General features: G+C 48.5%; 1 protein-coding gene and 1 long non-coding RNA gene across 2 annotated transcripts; one reads left to right on the top strand and one right to left on the bottom strand.

The window, feature by feature from the left end:
- Positions 1–10,528: 10,528 nt before the first annotated feature.
- Positions 10,529–14,561, bottom strand: Gal3st3 (galactose-3-O-sulfotransferase 3). The gene is made up of 2 exons (XM_027944401.2): positions 14,437–14,561; positions 10,529–12,324 (listed from the first exon to the last, which is right to left on the bottom strand). The coding sequence occupies exons 1-2, from the start codon at positions 14,559–14,561 to the stop codon at positions 11,154–11,156; spliced, it is 1,296 nt and encodes a 431-aa protein (XP_027800202.1). The 3' UTR covers positions 10,529–11,153.
- Positions 11,728–12,894, top strand: LOC114099894 (uncharacterized). Its single transcript, XR_003583961.1, has 2 exons — positions 11,728–11,780; positions 12,618–12,894. It is a non-coding gene; the product is annotated as an uncharacterized lncRNA (long non-coding RNA).
- Positions 14,562–17,595: the final 3,034 nt, after the last annotated feature.

The raw sequence follows: 17,595 nt of genomic DNA, 5'->3' as shown, positions 1-17,595 counted from the left end.
CAGGGATCAAACCCAGTGCCTCAGACATGCTAAGCAAGCGCTCTACCACTGAGCCACAACCCTGGCCCCTCAATACAATTTTGTTTTGAAAATTTTCTTCTGTTTTTATAATTTGTAGAGAACCTACAATTCTCCAGAGTTGTCATTTTGAAGACCCTTACTTTCTCCTGGGGTGTGGTGACACTCTAGGGCTAGGAGACCAGGCGCCGGGCTGCAGCTGCTGTTGGCCCTGCATGGATGCGGAGTCCCAACTCCTTCTTTAATGTTTTCTTAAGTCCAGGTCAGGAGGTTGGCACATTTGTTCCATGAAGTAGCAAATGTTTTAGGCTTCAGGGGCCATCTTGTCACAGGAAAGCAGGGAGCTGAAACTCCAAACCTCAGTTCTTGTGTTCCAACGAAAGAAAATCTAAAGTCAGACACCAAAAACTGTGCAAGAGAACTTTGTTGTATGTAAAAGTAAAGTAAAAGCAAAGTGAAGCTTAAGCAGAGAGCACTCTCAGAGGAGAGAGTGGACTGTCTCTGTGCAGAGAATGACAAAGGAGACAATGCTGTCTCCAATTTTATTACTGTTAGATGTTTACCAGGAGAGCTGGGACCACCTTCTGTACTCTTTGCCAATAGAACCACACGCAGCCCTTCTCATCTTAAGAACAGAACTGGCCTGGAGGTGCAGCGTAGAGCAGGAGGTCAAGCTGTGGAGCTTTTGACCTTAGTTGGTCGTCTCTGGAACTGTCATAGTGGCCATCCTATTTAAGGGGGCTTCATTTACAAGTCAATCCCATGTTAATGTGAGCGCTGGGGTCAGTAACTGATCAAAGTTACCTAGTGTATTTGCGGTACTGAAGGAACCTTTCTTCCCAGACACTTATTGCCATAATTCCTAGCTTTACACCAACCTAAATGGACCCTGTCAAGAGTTAGTCCCAGGCAGGTGTGGTGGCACATGCCTGTAATCCCAGCTGCTTGGGAGGCTGAGACAGGGGTATCGAGAGTTCAATTCCAGCCTCAGCAAAAATGAGGAGCTAAGCAACTTGGTGAGTTGCTTAGAGTTTACAATTCTAAGTAAAATACAAAATAGGGGGCTGGTACTGTGGCTCAGTGGTAGAGCTCTCGTCTCGCACGTGTGAGACCCTGGGTTTGATCCTCAGCACCACCTAAAAATAAATAAATAAATAAAATTAAGATATTGTGTCCATTTTTAACCAAAAAAATTAAATTAAAATAAAATAAAATACAAAATAGGGCTGGGGATGTGGCTCAGTGTTTGAGTGTCCCTGAGTTCGATCCCTCGTACACCCCCCCCGCAAAAAAAAAGAGTTAGTCACATTAATCCTTTTCTGTTGATGTGATTTCCAACTAGCTCCCTTGTTTCTTTTTATTTTCTATAAATTAACTACCACACTTTGCTTTCTCATCTACTTTGGAAGTAGTTTAAAGAAGACCCTAAAGTAATTTTTTTAATATTTATTTTTTAGTTGTAGTTGTACACAATACTTTTATTTTATTTATTTATTTTTATGCTGTGCTGAGGATTGAACCCAGGGCCTCACACATGCTAGGGGAGTGCTCTACCGCTGAGCCACAACTCCAGCCCCACCTAAAGTAATTTAAAGAACACTTGTGACCTTGCCTGCGTTTCACTGCTCATTTCTAGCTACTGCCTAACAACCTGGTCTTCATCATTGTGACTGTTACACTCTGCCACTGTAGTGCACAAGCAGTCACGAACAACAAATAGATGAATAAGAATGGCTTTGTTCCAATAAAATTTTATTTACAACAACAGGTGGGGGATGGTGGTCAGATTTGGCTTGCTATTTGCTGGTCCCTGAGCTAGAATGTCAACAAAATGAGAGATCAGCCTGTGATTTCAGGCTACCAGTAACATCTCTAAATGCCACCTAGGAAGTAAGTGGCAAGCCAGTATATGTAGGAGTTCCACCACATACCCACAGTGGGTACAGATAACCTTTAGAGCATAAGTAGTAGTAAAATGTGGTAAGCTCATGAGGAAGTGATGGGTTTTGTGTACCTTTTTTTTTTTTTGTGTGTGTGTGTGTGCGCACGCTTTTTTGGTAGATGGACATAATACATTTATTGATTTTTTAAATGTGGAACTGAGGATTGAACCCAGTACCTCACACATACTAGGAAAGTGCTCTACCACTGAGCTACAACTCCAGCCCATGTGACAAATCTTTACTTTTAAATGAGTATCAATTTACCAAATTAATAGCATGAAACAAGTTCTTGAATTCTATTATCTGGTAATGTTTATTAAGATAAACTAAAAGCAACCCAAACAAGTAAACTTAGTATTCAGTGTTCTAACCCTTTTCCAGAATATATTTTTTAGAATTATTTTTTGTAGTTGAAGTTGGACACAAAAACTTTATTATTTATTTATTTATTATTTTTAGGTGGTGCTGAGGATCGAACCCAGGGCCTTGCACGTGCAAGGCGAGTGCTCTACCGCTGAGCCACAACCCCAGCCCCAGAATAGATGATATTAAGGCTGACTTTGCTTCATACAAATTACATATCAGTATTTACTACATTGCATAGGTAAAGCCCTTGAGCTTCAAGAAAGTGTGAGGGAGCAGGATGTGGTGGCACATGCCTGTAATCTCAATGATTTGGGAGGCTGAGGCAGGGTTGCAAGTTTGAGGCCAGTCTCAGCAATATAGAAAGATCCTGATAACTAATTTGACCCTGTCTTGAAATAAAAAATAAGAAAGGGCTAAGGATGTGGCTCAGTGGTAAAGTACCTCTGGGTTCAATCCCTGGTACCAAACAACAACAACAAACCAAAGGATAAGGAAAAAATTCTTTAACCCCTTTTTTTCTTCTAAGAATTACTTTTTCCTATTAGGTCTAAGAAAGAGGATTGGGAATGGAGCTCAGTGGTATAGTGCTTGCCTAGCAAGTGCAAGGTCCTCTGTTCTATCCCCAGCTCTTCAAAAATAAAACTTCCAGGAAAAAAAAAAATCTGTAGGTTCAAGAAAGAAAAAGTCAACATTGATAAATATATTACTTGAGCTAAAAAGCACAGGAAAACAAGCTAGGCACTCATTAAATTTCTAAGAAATATAGGTCAAAAGATGAAACATTTAGATAAGTACTAAGTACAGAGGACTGAAATGTGCTATCCCCAGAAAGCCAAGGGACTATATAACACACAGGATTAGTTTACTACCTTTCATAAGAGTAGACCTTGAGCTTTGCCCCCAGGGCATCTAGAATGCCTATCACAGAACAGGTGCTTCTTTCTCCTCTTGTCCTTGGATGTGGTAGCTTTCATGGATTTCTGGCTGGCGGCACTGACCAGGGCAGAGAGGTTATCCAAGACCTCATCCCTTTCTTCTGGAAGAGAGATGAGGGGAGAGAGATGGCAGCCGGGGTCCTCAGATTCCTGCAGCCCTGTGGGTCAGAGGAGAGAATGTTGGGTCTGGAAATAGGTCTGCAGGATGGTCATCATCTTCTGTAGGTCACCTCCTTCTCCTCTTTGGAGCTGGAGCTGCCATGGGATCCCAGGGCCACCACCTCCTTGGCCTTGAGCTCTTTCTCCCTCTGCAGGTGGCACTGTTTAATGTTGGCCCGAGTTTCTGTGGCCTGCTTCAACCTGTGTTCTTCAACTTGCTGGCCTTGAACACTTCTGCCACCTCCTTCTCAGCCTGCAGCAGCTGCTGAGTCCCCTATGACCGACTAGTCACAGATGGGGCCACTTTTGTTCTTTTGGTTGTTTTTGTTGTTACCGGAGTTGAACCCAGGGACCCTTAACCACTGAGCCACATCCCAGCACTTTTTATTAATTTATTTTTTGCAACAGAGTCGCACTAAGTTGCCAGGGCTCAATAAGCTGCTGAGGCTGGCCTGAAACTTGTGATCCTCCTGCCTCAGCCTCCAGAGTCTGTGGGATTACAGGAGACTCTGGCCGCTACGAGCAGCAACTTTTGTTTATAATATAATTTATTTTATTGTTGATTTATTAATTTTTTTAATAATGGTTGTATTTAACAACTAGCTTGCAATATTCAGATTTCAGGAGTCAGCAAGAAGGCTAGGGTTGTGGCTCAGTGGTAGAGCGCTTGCCTAGCATGTGTGAGGCACTGGGTTCGAGTGCCAGCACCACATATAACTAAATAAATACATAAATAAGGTCCATCCACAACTAAAAAAATATTAAACAAACAAACAAAAACAAAAGAAGTCAGAGCCACACCTGTCATCCTGCATCATTTGGGGAATGGTGGTGTAATCCATGCGGCTGTGGTCTGGGGGTAATGACAGACCCAGGTGAAAAGTCTTTGGGGGTCAGACCAGGCTGAGCCTGAGGGTATTTGGTTTTGAATCCTGTGTCCCACATCATGAGATTGGAATGGGGGTGGAGCATGGGGATTGGAGAGGCCAGTTCTGTTCTGCCCTTTGCCCCTGAAGGTGCCAGCACAACCCTTGGGGAGGAGAGAGATGGCAGCCCGGGTCCTCAGATTCCTGCAGCCCTTCTGGGTCAGAGGAGAGAATGTTGGGTCTGGGAGGTTGAGAAAGGGGCTGCCGCTCTTCCTTCCCTTCTCTCTTCCTCCCCTCCACGCCTTCATCTGGATGGAGCCAGAGGGAGCCTTTTCCCCAGGCCCTGGCTCTGCAGTCCTTTTCACTCCTCTCACTCATTCTGGGAGGCTGCCCAATTGCGTTGGCAGATCACCAGCTTCTCTCTGTGCCCTGCCTTACCCCAGGCTCCCAAAGCACTCTGTTCCCCCCCAACTCGGGGCCACTCTCAGGAGGCCTTTAGAGCACTGCTCTTTAATAAGGAGGCCGCAGGGACGGCTGGTTGTGTGGGGCCGTGCAGTGTATTCTGATGGTAAGAACTACTGGCAGGAGCTGGGCTTGGCATCTGAGCACTCTGGTTTCTGCTTTGGCTCAGCTATTTTTCCTGCTGGTGGGCCAGGGCATGACATCTTTTAGTGCCTCAGTTTCCTTTTCCATAAGAGGGGTTAAGAGTTGCACCTAACTCACATGTTGTTGTAAGATTCAAATATTTTAAAATACATGATCCATGGAGGAAAGCACCCAGTACATTCTAAGTGCTCAATAAATGGTAGCTGGTATTGTTGTTCTTATTAACGGAACTTCTTCTGGCAGCACTTGCAGTTTCTCTTTTAAGCCTTTCTCCTGCCTGCTTCAGTGACTCCTCATTATCTGTAATAGAGGGCCTCAGGGCACCTTGCCATGCCAAGAATGGGCTACTGCTGGGCTGAGATAGTGACCTGCTCAGTTCTGGGGCAACCTCCCTTGCTGATCATCTGTGGCCATTCCACTTATTCCAGAACAATCTGAACTTCCTCCTCTCCCTTTCCTCTTTCTCCTTCTCCTTCTGCTTTCTCATTTCCAATCTTTAAAATCTCCCTCCAAATTTGGCCCAGCAAATGAAGTTGAGTGACATATGATGGCCAGCTGAAGAATACACACACACACACACACACACACACACACATTTCAGGAGAGGGCTTCTTTATCTGATGTGGGTGAGCAGGGGCTCTGATTCCTCAGTCCAAACACCTCCAATGTCAGCTGCAACCCAGAGGACAGGCCCAGGCCCTGGGGTCCAAATGCCCTGCAGCAAAGTTCCTTCTACCAACACACATCTGGCGCTGGCCCCTCTGTGCCCACAAGGTTCTAGAGCTTTAGAATCATGTGGCCCCTGCTGATATACCTAGCCTAGTTATCTCATTAGATCAGAAGCCAGCTTGTCACAAGTTATGAAGGATTCATTTCTGTTTTCTGTAAAAATATCAGGATGTCTGTATGGCCTGGCCATTAGTTGATGTTGTAAAGCTGATTGGAATGCCTGCCAGTGCCCAGAACTCACCCATGTCCAGTTTTCCCTGACCATATAACAACCCTTTCCTAAACCTTAGTGACGCCTCATAAATTCTGGCCTTCCCTGGCCGGATAACGACCCTCTCTGAGTCTCTAAGATCTCCATAAATTCTGATGCCGGGGCCAGCAAAAATGTAAACTTGTGTTATGGTCCTCAGAGTGTTGTTATCTGTAACCCCCCTTTGTGTAACTTTTTGGGCTATAAAACTGGGCCACAAAGAAGCCTCGCCGCTGTCCTTGGCTCCCACGATTTTGATGGGCAAGGCAGCCCGGCCGGTCGAAATAATAAGCTTGCTTTAATTTGATTTTAATTTGAGTCAGTGGTCTTTTCTTGCGTCGTGGTCTAACACCTGCCTCAAGGAGCTTGCCTTTATGTCTGGAACAATAATTGAATAATTTTCAGAGGAATTTATCTAGGGAGGGGAGAGTCTCTGGGATCAGGAGGTAATTGACTGGATGGGGGAGATGGATTAGTGTTTTTTGCAAGAAAAGACAGTACCTGTGGCAAGAACCTACCCCCAAATAAAGGATAAATATTCTTGGTTTCTTCTTTTGCCTCAAAACATGATGTTTACTCAAATAATTTATAAAAAGAAATGAAAAAATGCCCAACATAAAGAACAAATGAAAATCGGAAAAAAAGTTGTTCAAACCTTTTGCTCCCTCCCACTTCCTGCAGCCCCTCAGCCCTGAGGATTAAACCCTGGCTAGGCAGAGTAGAGCAAAAGAGCCCTTGTCAGGTAAGGTGGGCAATAGTAAAGGGCATGTCCTCAATGGAGGTGTTTTAGATGGTCTCAATGCGTCTCTAAGAGTTCCCTTTCTGTCACCATATTAGTAGAAACACCCTTATGGCCACAATGTCCACTATGATCCATTCTAAGGGTATAGCTTTCCCGACTAAAGAAAACTACTGAAGCCAAGTGCAGTGGTGCATGCCTGTGATCTCGGCTACTTGGAAGTCTGAGGCAGGAGAATTGAAGGTTCAAGGCCAACCTGGGCAATTTAATGAGATCCTGTCTCAATATAAAAAGGCTGGGGATGCAGCTCAGTGGTAGAGCACTTGCCTAGAATTTACAGGCCCTGGGTCCCATCCCCAGTACTGCAAAAACCAACATGCCATAGGCAGAGATGGCAGGGAGGTGGCAAGAGGTTCACGTTATTCAGCTTATTCCAGTTACTCTCTCAATGATGTGTTCAGGGCCATCCTCTCTGGGCTGGGAATCTTGACTGGTTGACATGACCCTTAGAAATCCTGCCAGGCATGGTGACTTGCACCTGTATTTACCAGCACTCAGGAGGCAGAGGCAGAAGGATCACTTGAGCTCAGTAGTTTGAAACCAAACTGGGAAACATAGGAAGACCTCGTTTCAAAAACATACAAGAGTGAAATTAGCTAATCTGAACTTCCAAGCATGTCATTCAAGGCCTTTCCTAAACTGGTACTGGCCACCTAGAGGGCCCAGTGTGTATGTCAGCTTTCTGTAACAAAGGTACTGTATCAAACTACCTGAAATAATCAGTTTATAAAGAGGAAACATTTGTTTTGGCTCAACAGTGAGGCCTAACTCAAACTTGAGGTCTTTCTGCCTCAGCTTCCCAAGTGGCTGGGATGAAAGTTGTTCGCTATAGTACCCCAGTCCCACACACTTTCATTCTTCTGTATTCATAAAAATCAAGATTATTGCTGGCCCATATTATGCCTTTGGGCCAAGTGGAAAAATGCACCTCTTCCTCAAAATGCTGTCTTCCAACTGCTAGAAAACTCTTAAACGGATGTGCCAGCCTGTAACATCTACCATGTGTTAATACTGGAGGAGCCCTGATAAAACCAGAGGTGGCAACTTGGGGGCACTTCTATGTGCCAGACATTGTGTTAGGTGCCTTATCTCAAATACTGTTCCCAGAATCCCATGGGGGGATCTTTATTTCATGGAGGTTGGCTGGGTCAGGCTCAAATACTGAGTGAAAAAAAGTAGGGCTGGGCGCAGTGGCTCATGCCTATATAATCCTAGGGCTCGGGAGGCTGAGGCAGGAGGATTGAAAGTTCAAAGCCAGCCTCAGCAAAAGTGAGACACTCAACTCAGTGAGACCCTCTAAATAAAATACAAAATAGGGCTGGGGATGTATCTCTGTGGTGGAGTCCCCCTGAGTTCAATCCTTGGTACCCCTGCCCCCCAAATGTAGCCAGTAGTAGCAGATCCAGGGTTTGAACTTCAGAGCACTGATGGTTAATTATTAGGAAAAGTCATATCCATGGAATCATTGCCTCCCACTGGCTGCTCCTACATCTGTTCCATACCTTGCGGTGAGCTCCTTGAGGCAGGGGCCACAATCACCACGGTTCTAAAGCTCTAGAACTTTGCAGGGTAGGCACAGAGGGGCCAGACCAGATGTGCATTGGTGGAGCTTTGTTGCAGGGCATTGGGACCACAGGGGCTGGGCCTTCCCCTGGGTTGCATCTGGAGGAGTTTGGACTGAGGAGTCAGAACCCCTGCTCACCTCAGGGTCTGTCCTTACCCCTACATCAAAGAAGCCCTCTCTTCCTGTTAAGTTTCTGAATGCAGATATTTCTGAGTTCAGAATTGTGGCTGCAAAAGTGGGGCAATGTAAATGCCTGCCTGCCGAGAGCCTGGGAAGGTAGGGGAGGCCTATCAAAGCAGATTGAAAAGGCATGTTTGAGTTTCTGAGGCAGACCCAGGGTAGGGTGAAGGACGTTCCTGCCGGAGATGTCACCAGAGGCTAGGGCTGGCAGAAGAAGGAATAAAGACATCTTCTAGGCTTGGGGGCCAAAGGACACCTGTGTTTGAATACACGACTTTGAGTCTAGTACAATTCTTTATTTCTGCTGAGCATCAGAGAACTAATTATGGCCTTGCATGCTCTAATTATTGCCTTTTCCAGAGCTCTACTGGTAAAAAGTGGGGTGCTATATAAATCACCCCTTTCAAGCCTAAGGAAGTGTGCTATGATTCAGGTGGGGTTTACCCACTCGAAAACTTGTGTTGAAATTTGGTCCCCAGGGGCTGGGGATGTGGCTCAAGCGGTAGCGCGCTCTCCTGGCATGCGTGCGGCCTGGGTTCGATCCTCAGCACCACATACAAACAAAGATGTTGTGTCCACCGAAAAATAAATAAATATTAAAAAAAAAAAAGAAATTTGGTCCCCAATATAATAATGCTGAGAGGATATGATGACTTTAAGAGGTGACTAGGTCATTAAGATGGATAAACACCTCACTCATGGGTGTGTGTTCTTGCTCTTGGGAACTGGCTTAGTTACTGTGAGAGGAAGTTCTAAAGTGAGGCCACCCTTCCTTGTGTTTTGTCTCTTTCTCTTCTGCTTGCACCCACTTGCCCTCTGCCACATGGCCCAACCTGATGCTGGTGCCATGTTCCCAGCATTCAGAACCCTGAGTCAAAACAAACTTCTTTCCTTATAAACTCCCCAGTCATAGGTCATTTATTATGGCAACAGACTGTATCTATGACTAAGATACAGTGTCATATGGCCTGCCAACCAACCATTGCAATCTTCATTGTCCAAGCAGGTCAACTATTTTCTCTGTGGAAAAAAAAAGAAAAGATAAGAGCTGATATTGGCATCTTGGTTCTTCACTTTACATTCTTTTGGGAGGTCCTGGGAGTCAGCCTAGCCTGTGCCATGTGACTTTATTTAAATGGCACCATGCACAGCAATTACAAGCACAGACTTTGAAGTTATGCTGTCAAGGTTCAAATTCTAGTGGCCACTTTCTAGCTGTGTGACCCTGATGTCACTTAAAATTCATTTTCCAACTGGAACATGGTGTCTATCTCCTAAGTTAATACATGGAAAGCCCTTAAACAATGACTGGCATACAGTGGACCATATTAGATATCATTTTTATTTTTTGTCCAGATATGTCAAGGTAGCTCTGAAGAAAGAGAAGTCCTGAAATTTTGCTAGTCTTAAGGGAAGTTTCATTTGAAAGTGCTAGATTTGGTTATATTTTTTTTGGGGGGGGGGGCACTGGGATACTATGGGTTTAACGTAGGGGCAATTTACCACTGGGCTACATTCCCAGCCCCTTCATGTTTTGAGAAAGGGTCTTGCTAAATTGCTGAAGCTGACCTTGAACTTGCAATCTTCCTGTCTCAGCCTCTCAAACTGTTGGTATTTCGGGCTATGCAAGAGTGCCCAGCAGATATGGATATCTTGCTGTGCTCAAGAAAACTGGGAGAGGAATTGGTCCTCCTTAGAGTAGGGACTTGCTGGGAGAGGTAAAATTGGAGGTAAACATTCCCTAACCTGAAACCGGAAACGGATCCTCCTCCCAGAGGAGGATCTTCACACTGTTCTTCCTAGTGCAGTGTGCTCTAACCTGCACAGTCCTTACTGTTTGCTTCCATGCTTGCTTCCATTTCACTGTCTTGGGTGAGCTCCAGGAAGATAAAGACCCTATCTGTCCTGGTCACCTGCATCTTCAAGTTACAAATGCTGTTCAGTTAATGATGCCAAATAAACAAAAATGACTGATTTGAAAAATGAGAGAGACTGAGGTGGCTGTGGTCTGTATTGGTGAGCCCAGTCAATCAAAGGGTTGAGGAGAGTTGTGGGCCTTTGGGAGGGGCAACTAGGAGCTTGACTAAGTCTAGGTTCCCATCTTCATAGGGGCGAGTCACAGTACCTCCTAGATATCTGTCTCATACTCAAATATGGGGAATCTGTCTTTCAATGAATGACATACTGCCTGCACATTTTAAAGGTGTTTTATTTAAAAAAAAAAAGAAAAGAAAAAGAAAAAGAGAAAAACAAACCAACAAAAAGCCCAATCCAGGAACTCTTGGTCCTGGGAGTCTGGGAGCAGCTTAGGTTTGTGGGGAGGGTGGAACCTGGAAGACACACAGTATAGGGGTCTCTGCAGCCCTGGGAAGAGCAAGAACCCAGCCATACTGAGAAACAGCACAGCCACTGCCTGGGGTTCAGCCCCACTCTGGGGCTTGCACTCATCTACTTGGAAAGACAGGTGTGGGGGGGACCCAGCCCCCAGAAAAAAGTAGGGCCAGGGCTTTGGGACGGACCTTACACCTCTTGTTAAAGTCACCAACCAGCTGGGAAGAAGAGGGTGGCCCAGGGCTCCATCAGGCCTAAAAGGTCGGCTCAGATGGGGAGATGCACCCTCAGTTCGGTGTGAGGCTCAAGCCCCTGGGAAAGAAAGGGCCCTGATGGGGCAGGACCTGGAGGCAGCCTCCTCCTGGGAGGGCAGGGCAGGATGCAGGCTCTGGGAGTCAGCTCACGGCTCAGGAGCCCTGGGGACTTCGGGGGATGGCTCGAATGGGTCTGGGTGGGGGATTGTCCAGGACGGGTTCGGGCCGGGCCCGAGCACCACCACGGCGCTTCTGCTTGCGCAGCAGATAGTTCGAGTACTGCACCTCGGGCATGGCCAGCTTGAGGCAGGCCTCGGTGGCTGGGCCGGCGCCGCCGCCAGGCAGGTCATAGCCCATGATGTCCACCTTGCGGCTGGGCTGCCATGGCTGCAGCTGCTTGGTGCGGATCTGCGCGGCTGGACGCAGCACCGGATCTTCGCCGAAGCAACGGCGCAGCAGGCGCTGCCGGGCCTCGCGCAGCTCGCGCGCTTCGCGCTCCACGCATGCGCGGCCGGCATGTGCCACGCGGCGCCAGAAGGTGGCGTTGAAGTGGTCGTAGAGGCTGGCGTCGAGGGCGTTCCAGGCGCGCGCGGCCCGCGCCAGCGCTTCAGGGATGGCAGCCAAGCGCGAGCTGGCAGCGCGTGCGTTGAGCTTGGCATAGAGCACGTCGTCCAGGTCCCAGGCCAGCAGGCGCCGCAGCAGCACGAGTGACTCGTCGAAGTACTCAGCGATCATGACGAGCGAGAAGACCTCCTCCACCTGGCGGATCAGGCCCGCCAGGTAGGCGGCGTCGTCGCGCGGGCTGCGTTCGTTGTCACCGCCCAGGTCGTAGGCCAGCGTGTTGTGCGCGAACATGGCGAAGTGCTCGCCCGCGCGGTAGTAGGCCTCGGGCGTGCGCAGGAAGGCCTCGAGCGACGCGTTGGGCACGCGCCGGAAGGCCGGGCAGTACTGGTTGTAGTAGCTGAAGAGCGACTCGAACATGGCGGCCGGCTCGCGCAGGATGGTGACATAGACGGTGCCGGGCGGCATGAGGCGCTCCAGCTCCGCGCGGTCAAAGCGCAGGTGGCTGGCCAGCACGTGTGGCGGCCGCGTGGCCGGATGCACGAAGTGCGCCGAGAAGTTGCGCGGGTAGCAGAACTGGTGCTCGCAGCTCGGATGCGGCAGGGCCACAGTCAGGTTGTGGCGCTCGGCGAAGCGGAACAGGATGTTCTGCACTGTGGTGCCCGCCGTTTTGTGCGTCTTCAGGAAGGCCACTGTCATATGCTTGGGGCGCGGTGGCGACTCCCGCAGGGGTGGGCAGCTCAGAGGGAATAGCTTAGGGTACCTGCAGGGCCCGGGCATATGTGAGAGGAGGGCTTGCCCGGATGTGCTGCCCAGGCTTTACCCCTGGAGCAGTGGGGGCAGGGGTGCCTTTAAGCTGGGCCCCACGATCCCTGCTGTCCTCCTGATAACCACACCCTTGTGTATTCTCCTCTTGGGGTGACTGGGCTCATCGATGCGCATGACGAATAGAATAGGGCAGAAACTATGGGATGTCACCTCTTAGATTATATCAGAGAAAGGCTATGGCTTCCATCTTGATGGTGTTTTCTTTTTCCCCCTCCCACTCTCTCTAAGATAACTCATGTTGGGGGAAGCAAGCTACCACACTGTGTGCAGCCCTATAGGGAGGTAACACATGGCAACAGACTGCTTGAAGAACTGAAGTCTGCCAAACCACTTGAGTGAGCTTGGAAGGGGATCTCTTCCAGTCAGACCTTCAGATGAGGAGCAGCCCTGGCTAACGCCTTGATTGCACACTCATGGAAGACCTGAACCAGAGGTACCCAGTAAGCTACACCTGGATTCCTGACCCACAGAAAGGGAGAGAATAAATGTTGTTTTCAGCTGCTAAGTTTCAAGGTAATTTGTTTATTCAAAAATAGATAATGGGGGCTGGGGTTATAGCTCAGTTGGTAGAGTGCTCACATCGCAGGTGTGAGGCACTGGGTTCGATCCTCAGCACCACATAAAAATAAAACAAACGGGGGGGCTGGGGTTGTGGCTCAGCCATAGAACATTTGTCTAGCACATGCGAGGCCCAGGGTTCGATCCTCATGAGCAAATAAAAATAAATAAATAAAGATATTGTGTCCAACTAAAAAACAAACAAATAAATAAATAAAACAAAGGTATTGTGTCAATTTACTATAAAAAATGTTTCCAAAAAATAGATAACGGAAGGGACAAATGCCCTTCAGGATCCTTGAGGAATCCCACTTACAGATGTAGAAACTGAGGACCAGAGGAGAATCTGGAGACAATCACTAAATCCTCTATCTTCTTCTCATTTTACTCTTTAACTGATTCCTCACTTTTTAGGTGGGGGACACCAGGCTTTGTAGCAAGCCATTTGTTATAGGTTCTGTTAAGATCTCTGGAGCCTTAGTCATACATTCAGCATTTTTTTTTTTTTTGAGCAAAAATCTACTGTGTGCCAGACACTCTTCTATGCTCAAGAAATGCAACAGTCTACGAAACAGATGATACTCCAACCCTTCATGAAGTGTTCATTTCTGTTCCTCCTTCCTGAAACGAGGGTGTTTGGGATGACTAGTGACCTATAAGGTCCTGCAGGTTTTAATTCACTCACCTTTTTCTCTGCCATCCTAAGATCACGTAATGAGGGCAGTGTGAAGCAGCTTACAGAACACCATGGAGATTTCCTATCTGTAGCTGCTTTGGTTCAGGATAACGGCTACACACACATAAGACTAGCAAATCATTTGGTTCACACTGTTCATACCATTCTCAGGGGCAGGCCACGTAGAAAAAAAAAATGGGAAATTGAGGTTCAGAGAGGTACAGGGAATTGTTGAGTTCACAGGAAGTCAGGAGCAGGGGCAGGATTCCCATCAGTCAGCACATGGTACCTTGTATCAGGGTGACTAGTGGGTTGTACATACCATCACTCCCACTTTATAAGTGAGGAACTGAGGCTCAGAGAAGTGAATGGCTTTGCCCAGAACAAAAGAAGTAATGAGAAGTTATGTGCTGTCCACTGGGGCAGCACTCAGCTATCATGCTGTTCCCACAGGGTTTGGGCTGAATTCATATCCTAGCTAACTCTGACTGACTCTATGACTTTGAACAAGTAACTCAGTCCTTTCAGTGAAGGCCAGTTGTGGATGTAGAGGACATGTATGGAAAGCACTTTCAGAGTAAAGGAGTAAAGATTAACAGAAGGACTCTTCTGTTAGGTAGAAGAATGGGAAGGGGAGCCCCAGTTCTTTTATTTTTGACACAGGGTGTTGCCAAGGGTGGCCTTGAACTTGCAATCCTAACTCAGCATAGCTGGCATTGCTGGCCAGCACCACCATCCCTGATAAACCCCTTCTTAGTGTGAACCCATGTGGCTCTGAGGGAACTTGCCTCCTTTGGGGGCCCACCCACTTACCAGCTGAGCTGCGCCCCCTGGTGGATGAGAAGGCTTACAGTGCTGCACCCCAGTACCAGCAGCAGGATTTTCCTGCGGCTCATGGTCTTGGTGGCCTGCTGCAAGCGCTGCAAGATGGATGGCATGGTGGAGCGCCCAGCCCTTGACCAGCTAGGGCCTCATTAGCCAGGACTCCCTTCACTGGCATTCATGGGGGCTCATGAGGCTCTGGTAGTAGGGCCAGTGTTCCCAAGAAGCCTGGCAGGAGAAGGAGGCAGACAGGTTTGCAGTGGGCAGAGGAGATGGGCTCTAGGCCCTAGCAGGACTGCTGCAAAAGAGAGCTCCAGTGAGTGGGGTGAGCAGCAAGGCCAAGGCAGATCAAATTCCTACCTCCTGTTAACAAGACCCGACCTCCTCACTGTTGGAGATAACCTAGTCTTGGGTGGAATTACAGGGTCTGGTGTGTGGCCAGCTCTTCAGCCTATAGCCACTTCTTACACCTTGTCTCTCCCTCTCCACCTGTCCCTAACTTTTCTTTGTCTCATGGCCATTTGTCTGTCTCTACAACATGTGGCTCAGAACACAGAAGTCTCAGCTTGAGTTTTGCCCTTCTCCAGGACTCCTAGTTTGATTACTTCAGCTGAGGGGTGTGTCTGACCTCGGCAAAGACTAAGCTACTGATCTCCACCTCCTTAAGTCTCAGATCAGTACTGCAGGCTTACTCCCTGCACTCTCCATTACAGACTCTCATTTAATCCTCACTACAGTGCTAATGTAAGTATTATTCCCACTTTAAGGATGAAAAAAGTGAGGTTCTGAGAGGTAATGTCACTTGTGTGTGAGCACATAGCTGGTAACAGCAGAACTGGGATGCTAACCTACTCTTTCTGGCTCCAAAGTATATGCCCTTAGACACTATAATGTGTTGTTTCCATAAAAACTGATTTTTCCATCCCTGCCCTGGTTCTGGCATTTTTGCACACTTCTGACCCTGAGCCCTCCTGGCTGGGCTCCTGCCCTGATGGCTCAGGACCAATAAATCGACGAGGGAAAGTGGGACTTGAATCCTGGAACCCTATTTGGATTCCATCCCCAGACACCTGAAACCCAGGTGGCCCTATCAGCTGACTGCAGTGGAGGTGCCCAGCAAAGGGGATAGGGTGGCAGCCTGGGAGAGGAGAGGGGCATGGGTAGCATAGAAGCGGCTCCTCCTTGTCCCTTTGCTGAGAATCTCTAGCAGGAGGTGAGCCTCCATCCCAGGTGAGGTGCAGGAGTGGGAGGCAGGAAAAAGGCCTGATTTCTGGCCAGTCTACTTTCCCCACCCAAATGCCTTGGCTCAAGGGCAGCACAGCCCTTGGCAGCTGAGGTGGAAAGTCAGCTTCAGCAGCCATGCCTGACCCCAGGCTAGCGTGGGTCTCTGTCTCATCCCACAGGCCTGTGTCCAGGTTCAGGTTCAGGTTCACCTTCAACACACACCCCTCTCCAAAGGGGAGGGGCAGCCTGAAGCCTTATGGGCATGTGCATGTGTGTGGATCTAGGACACCTGGGTCCCAGGAGGGGTGAGGTAATGAGAAAACCCTTTTGATCACCACCAACCTCCAGGTTCCTGGGCTTGGCTTCCAATCTCCCTGGCCCCCATTAATCCTGGATTAGATTTAAACCTGTTTGGGTGAAAAGATGTCCTGGTTACGCTTCCTCTTCTCTCCAGGCCCCAACACCTGCTTTCTTCCACCAGCCTGTCGACAGACTAATCTGCCTGGAGCTGAGGGGGTGAAAGGTCTAGCTACAAAGGACAACCAAGGGCACAGCAGAGGCAACCCAAGGCCGCCTTTCACTTTTCAGGAATTGCTGGGGCAGAGGAGGGCTGGCTCAGCTGGGTGGGGAAGCCTGCAGGAGGAAGCCTGAGCTCTTCCTGGCCCTCTCCCTGGTCCACACCTTCTCAATGTTACATCCCTGCTTAGAGGACTTGGTGACCAAATGGGGGTTTCTGAAGGAGTGAAATGGAAGTCTATTTCTACCTCTGCTAAACTCACTGAAACCACTCTTATTTCTCAAGGGAGTCTAGGCCTGCCAAGGAGGTCAAGTCTATGGGGAACTATAGCAGGCCTTTCCCTGGCCATACAGAAAGGATGACAGGGGTACCTGGTGTCTCCTCCACTCTACCCCGTGCCTTCCCACACTCCCAACATCTAAACTCTGGGGAACTAGCCAGACCCCAGTTTGAGGCCTTCTTGGGGATGGGACATCATCAGTGCAGGAATTCCCTGGACACCAGCCCCCAGTGATGGGTGCCAGGGTCGACCGTTTGGCTTCTGTCAATGACAGCTCATCACCTCCAGATACAGCCTGATCTGTTCCTGAGCACCCACCCCCAACCCACGGTTCCAGAGTTCTTCCTGGGACAGTGGGATCATCCTGGCACCAATATCTTCCCCAGCTTGCCCCTCCCCCTCCTATGCTGTGCTGTGATTTGTGCTGCCCTCCCAGAGCGCATGGCACATTTTTCTCGGTGACAGACCTTCAGGTATTTGAAAGCAGGAACCCTGTTTCTGGGTGGGCACTTGGCCAGACAAAACATTCCAGGTCATGAGAGAGGGTGCCACTTGGACATTGGAGGAGGCCTGCCTTGGCTCTGCCTGTTCACTGCAAGATGCCTCTTTTGGAGATGGATTCAGGGCAGTGGGAGCCACAGGGGGCCACTTGCATTGGGTTTCCTTCTGGTGTTGAGGCTGGTGGGTGCAAGTGGATGGTGGTGCTGCTGGACCAGTCTTTAGAGCAGTGAGTGGCCTTGGCTCCTGCTCACAGATGCTTCAAATGACTCCCCAGTCTCCTGGGTGTCTTCTTTATGGAGAGAGAGAGAGGTTCCCTCCACCATCCCAGGCAGGTCAGGGTGCCAACCTCATCAGAATATCAGTGCTAATTTTAGTCAGAACAATCTACCTCAGGCTGCTGCCCAGTTTTGCAAATTGCTTTCTTTTCTCCAGAGAACCAAAGAAGAAATGGTATAGCCTGCCAGAGCTTTGAAAACTGGCCTGGATACCCACCCACTTCCAAATGAGCCCTTTCTGCTCTGTCTCCTCCAAGCTCCAGGGTTGATACTGATACATTTAGAGGAAGGGGTGCTCTGCACTGGACTATTTGGATCTGACCTCCCAAAGACCTGGAAACAACTCCATCCTG

The sequence above is a fragment of the Marmota flaviventris genome, chromosome 9 (assembly GCF_047511675.1).
Source record: "Marmota flaviventris isolate mMarFla1 chromosome 9, mMarFla1.hap1, whole genome shotgun sequence".
Classification (NCBI taxonomy): Eukaryota; Metazoa; Chordata; class Mammalia; order Rodentia; family Sciuridae; genus Marmota; species Marmota flaviventris.
The sequence above is the reverse complement of the archived record's forward strand: the minus strand, read 5'-3'. Positions and strand labels throughout refer to the sequence as shown.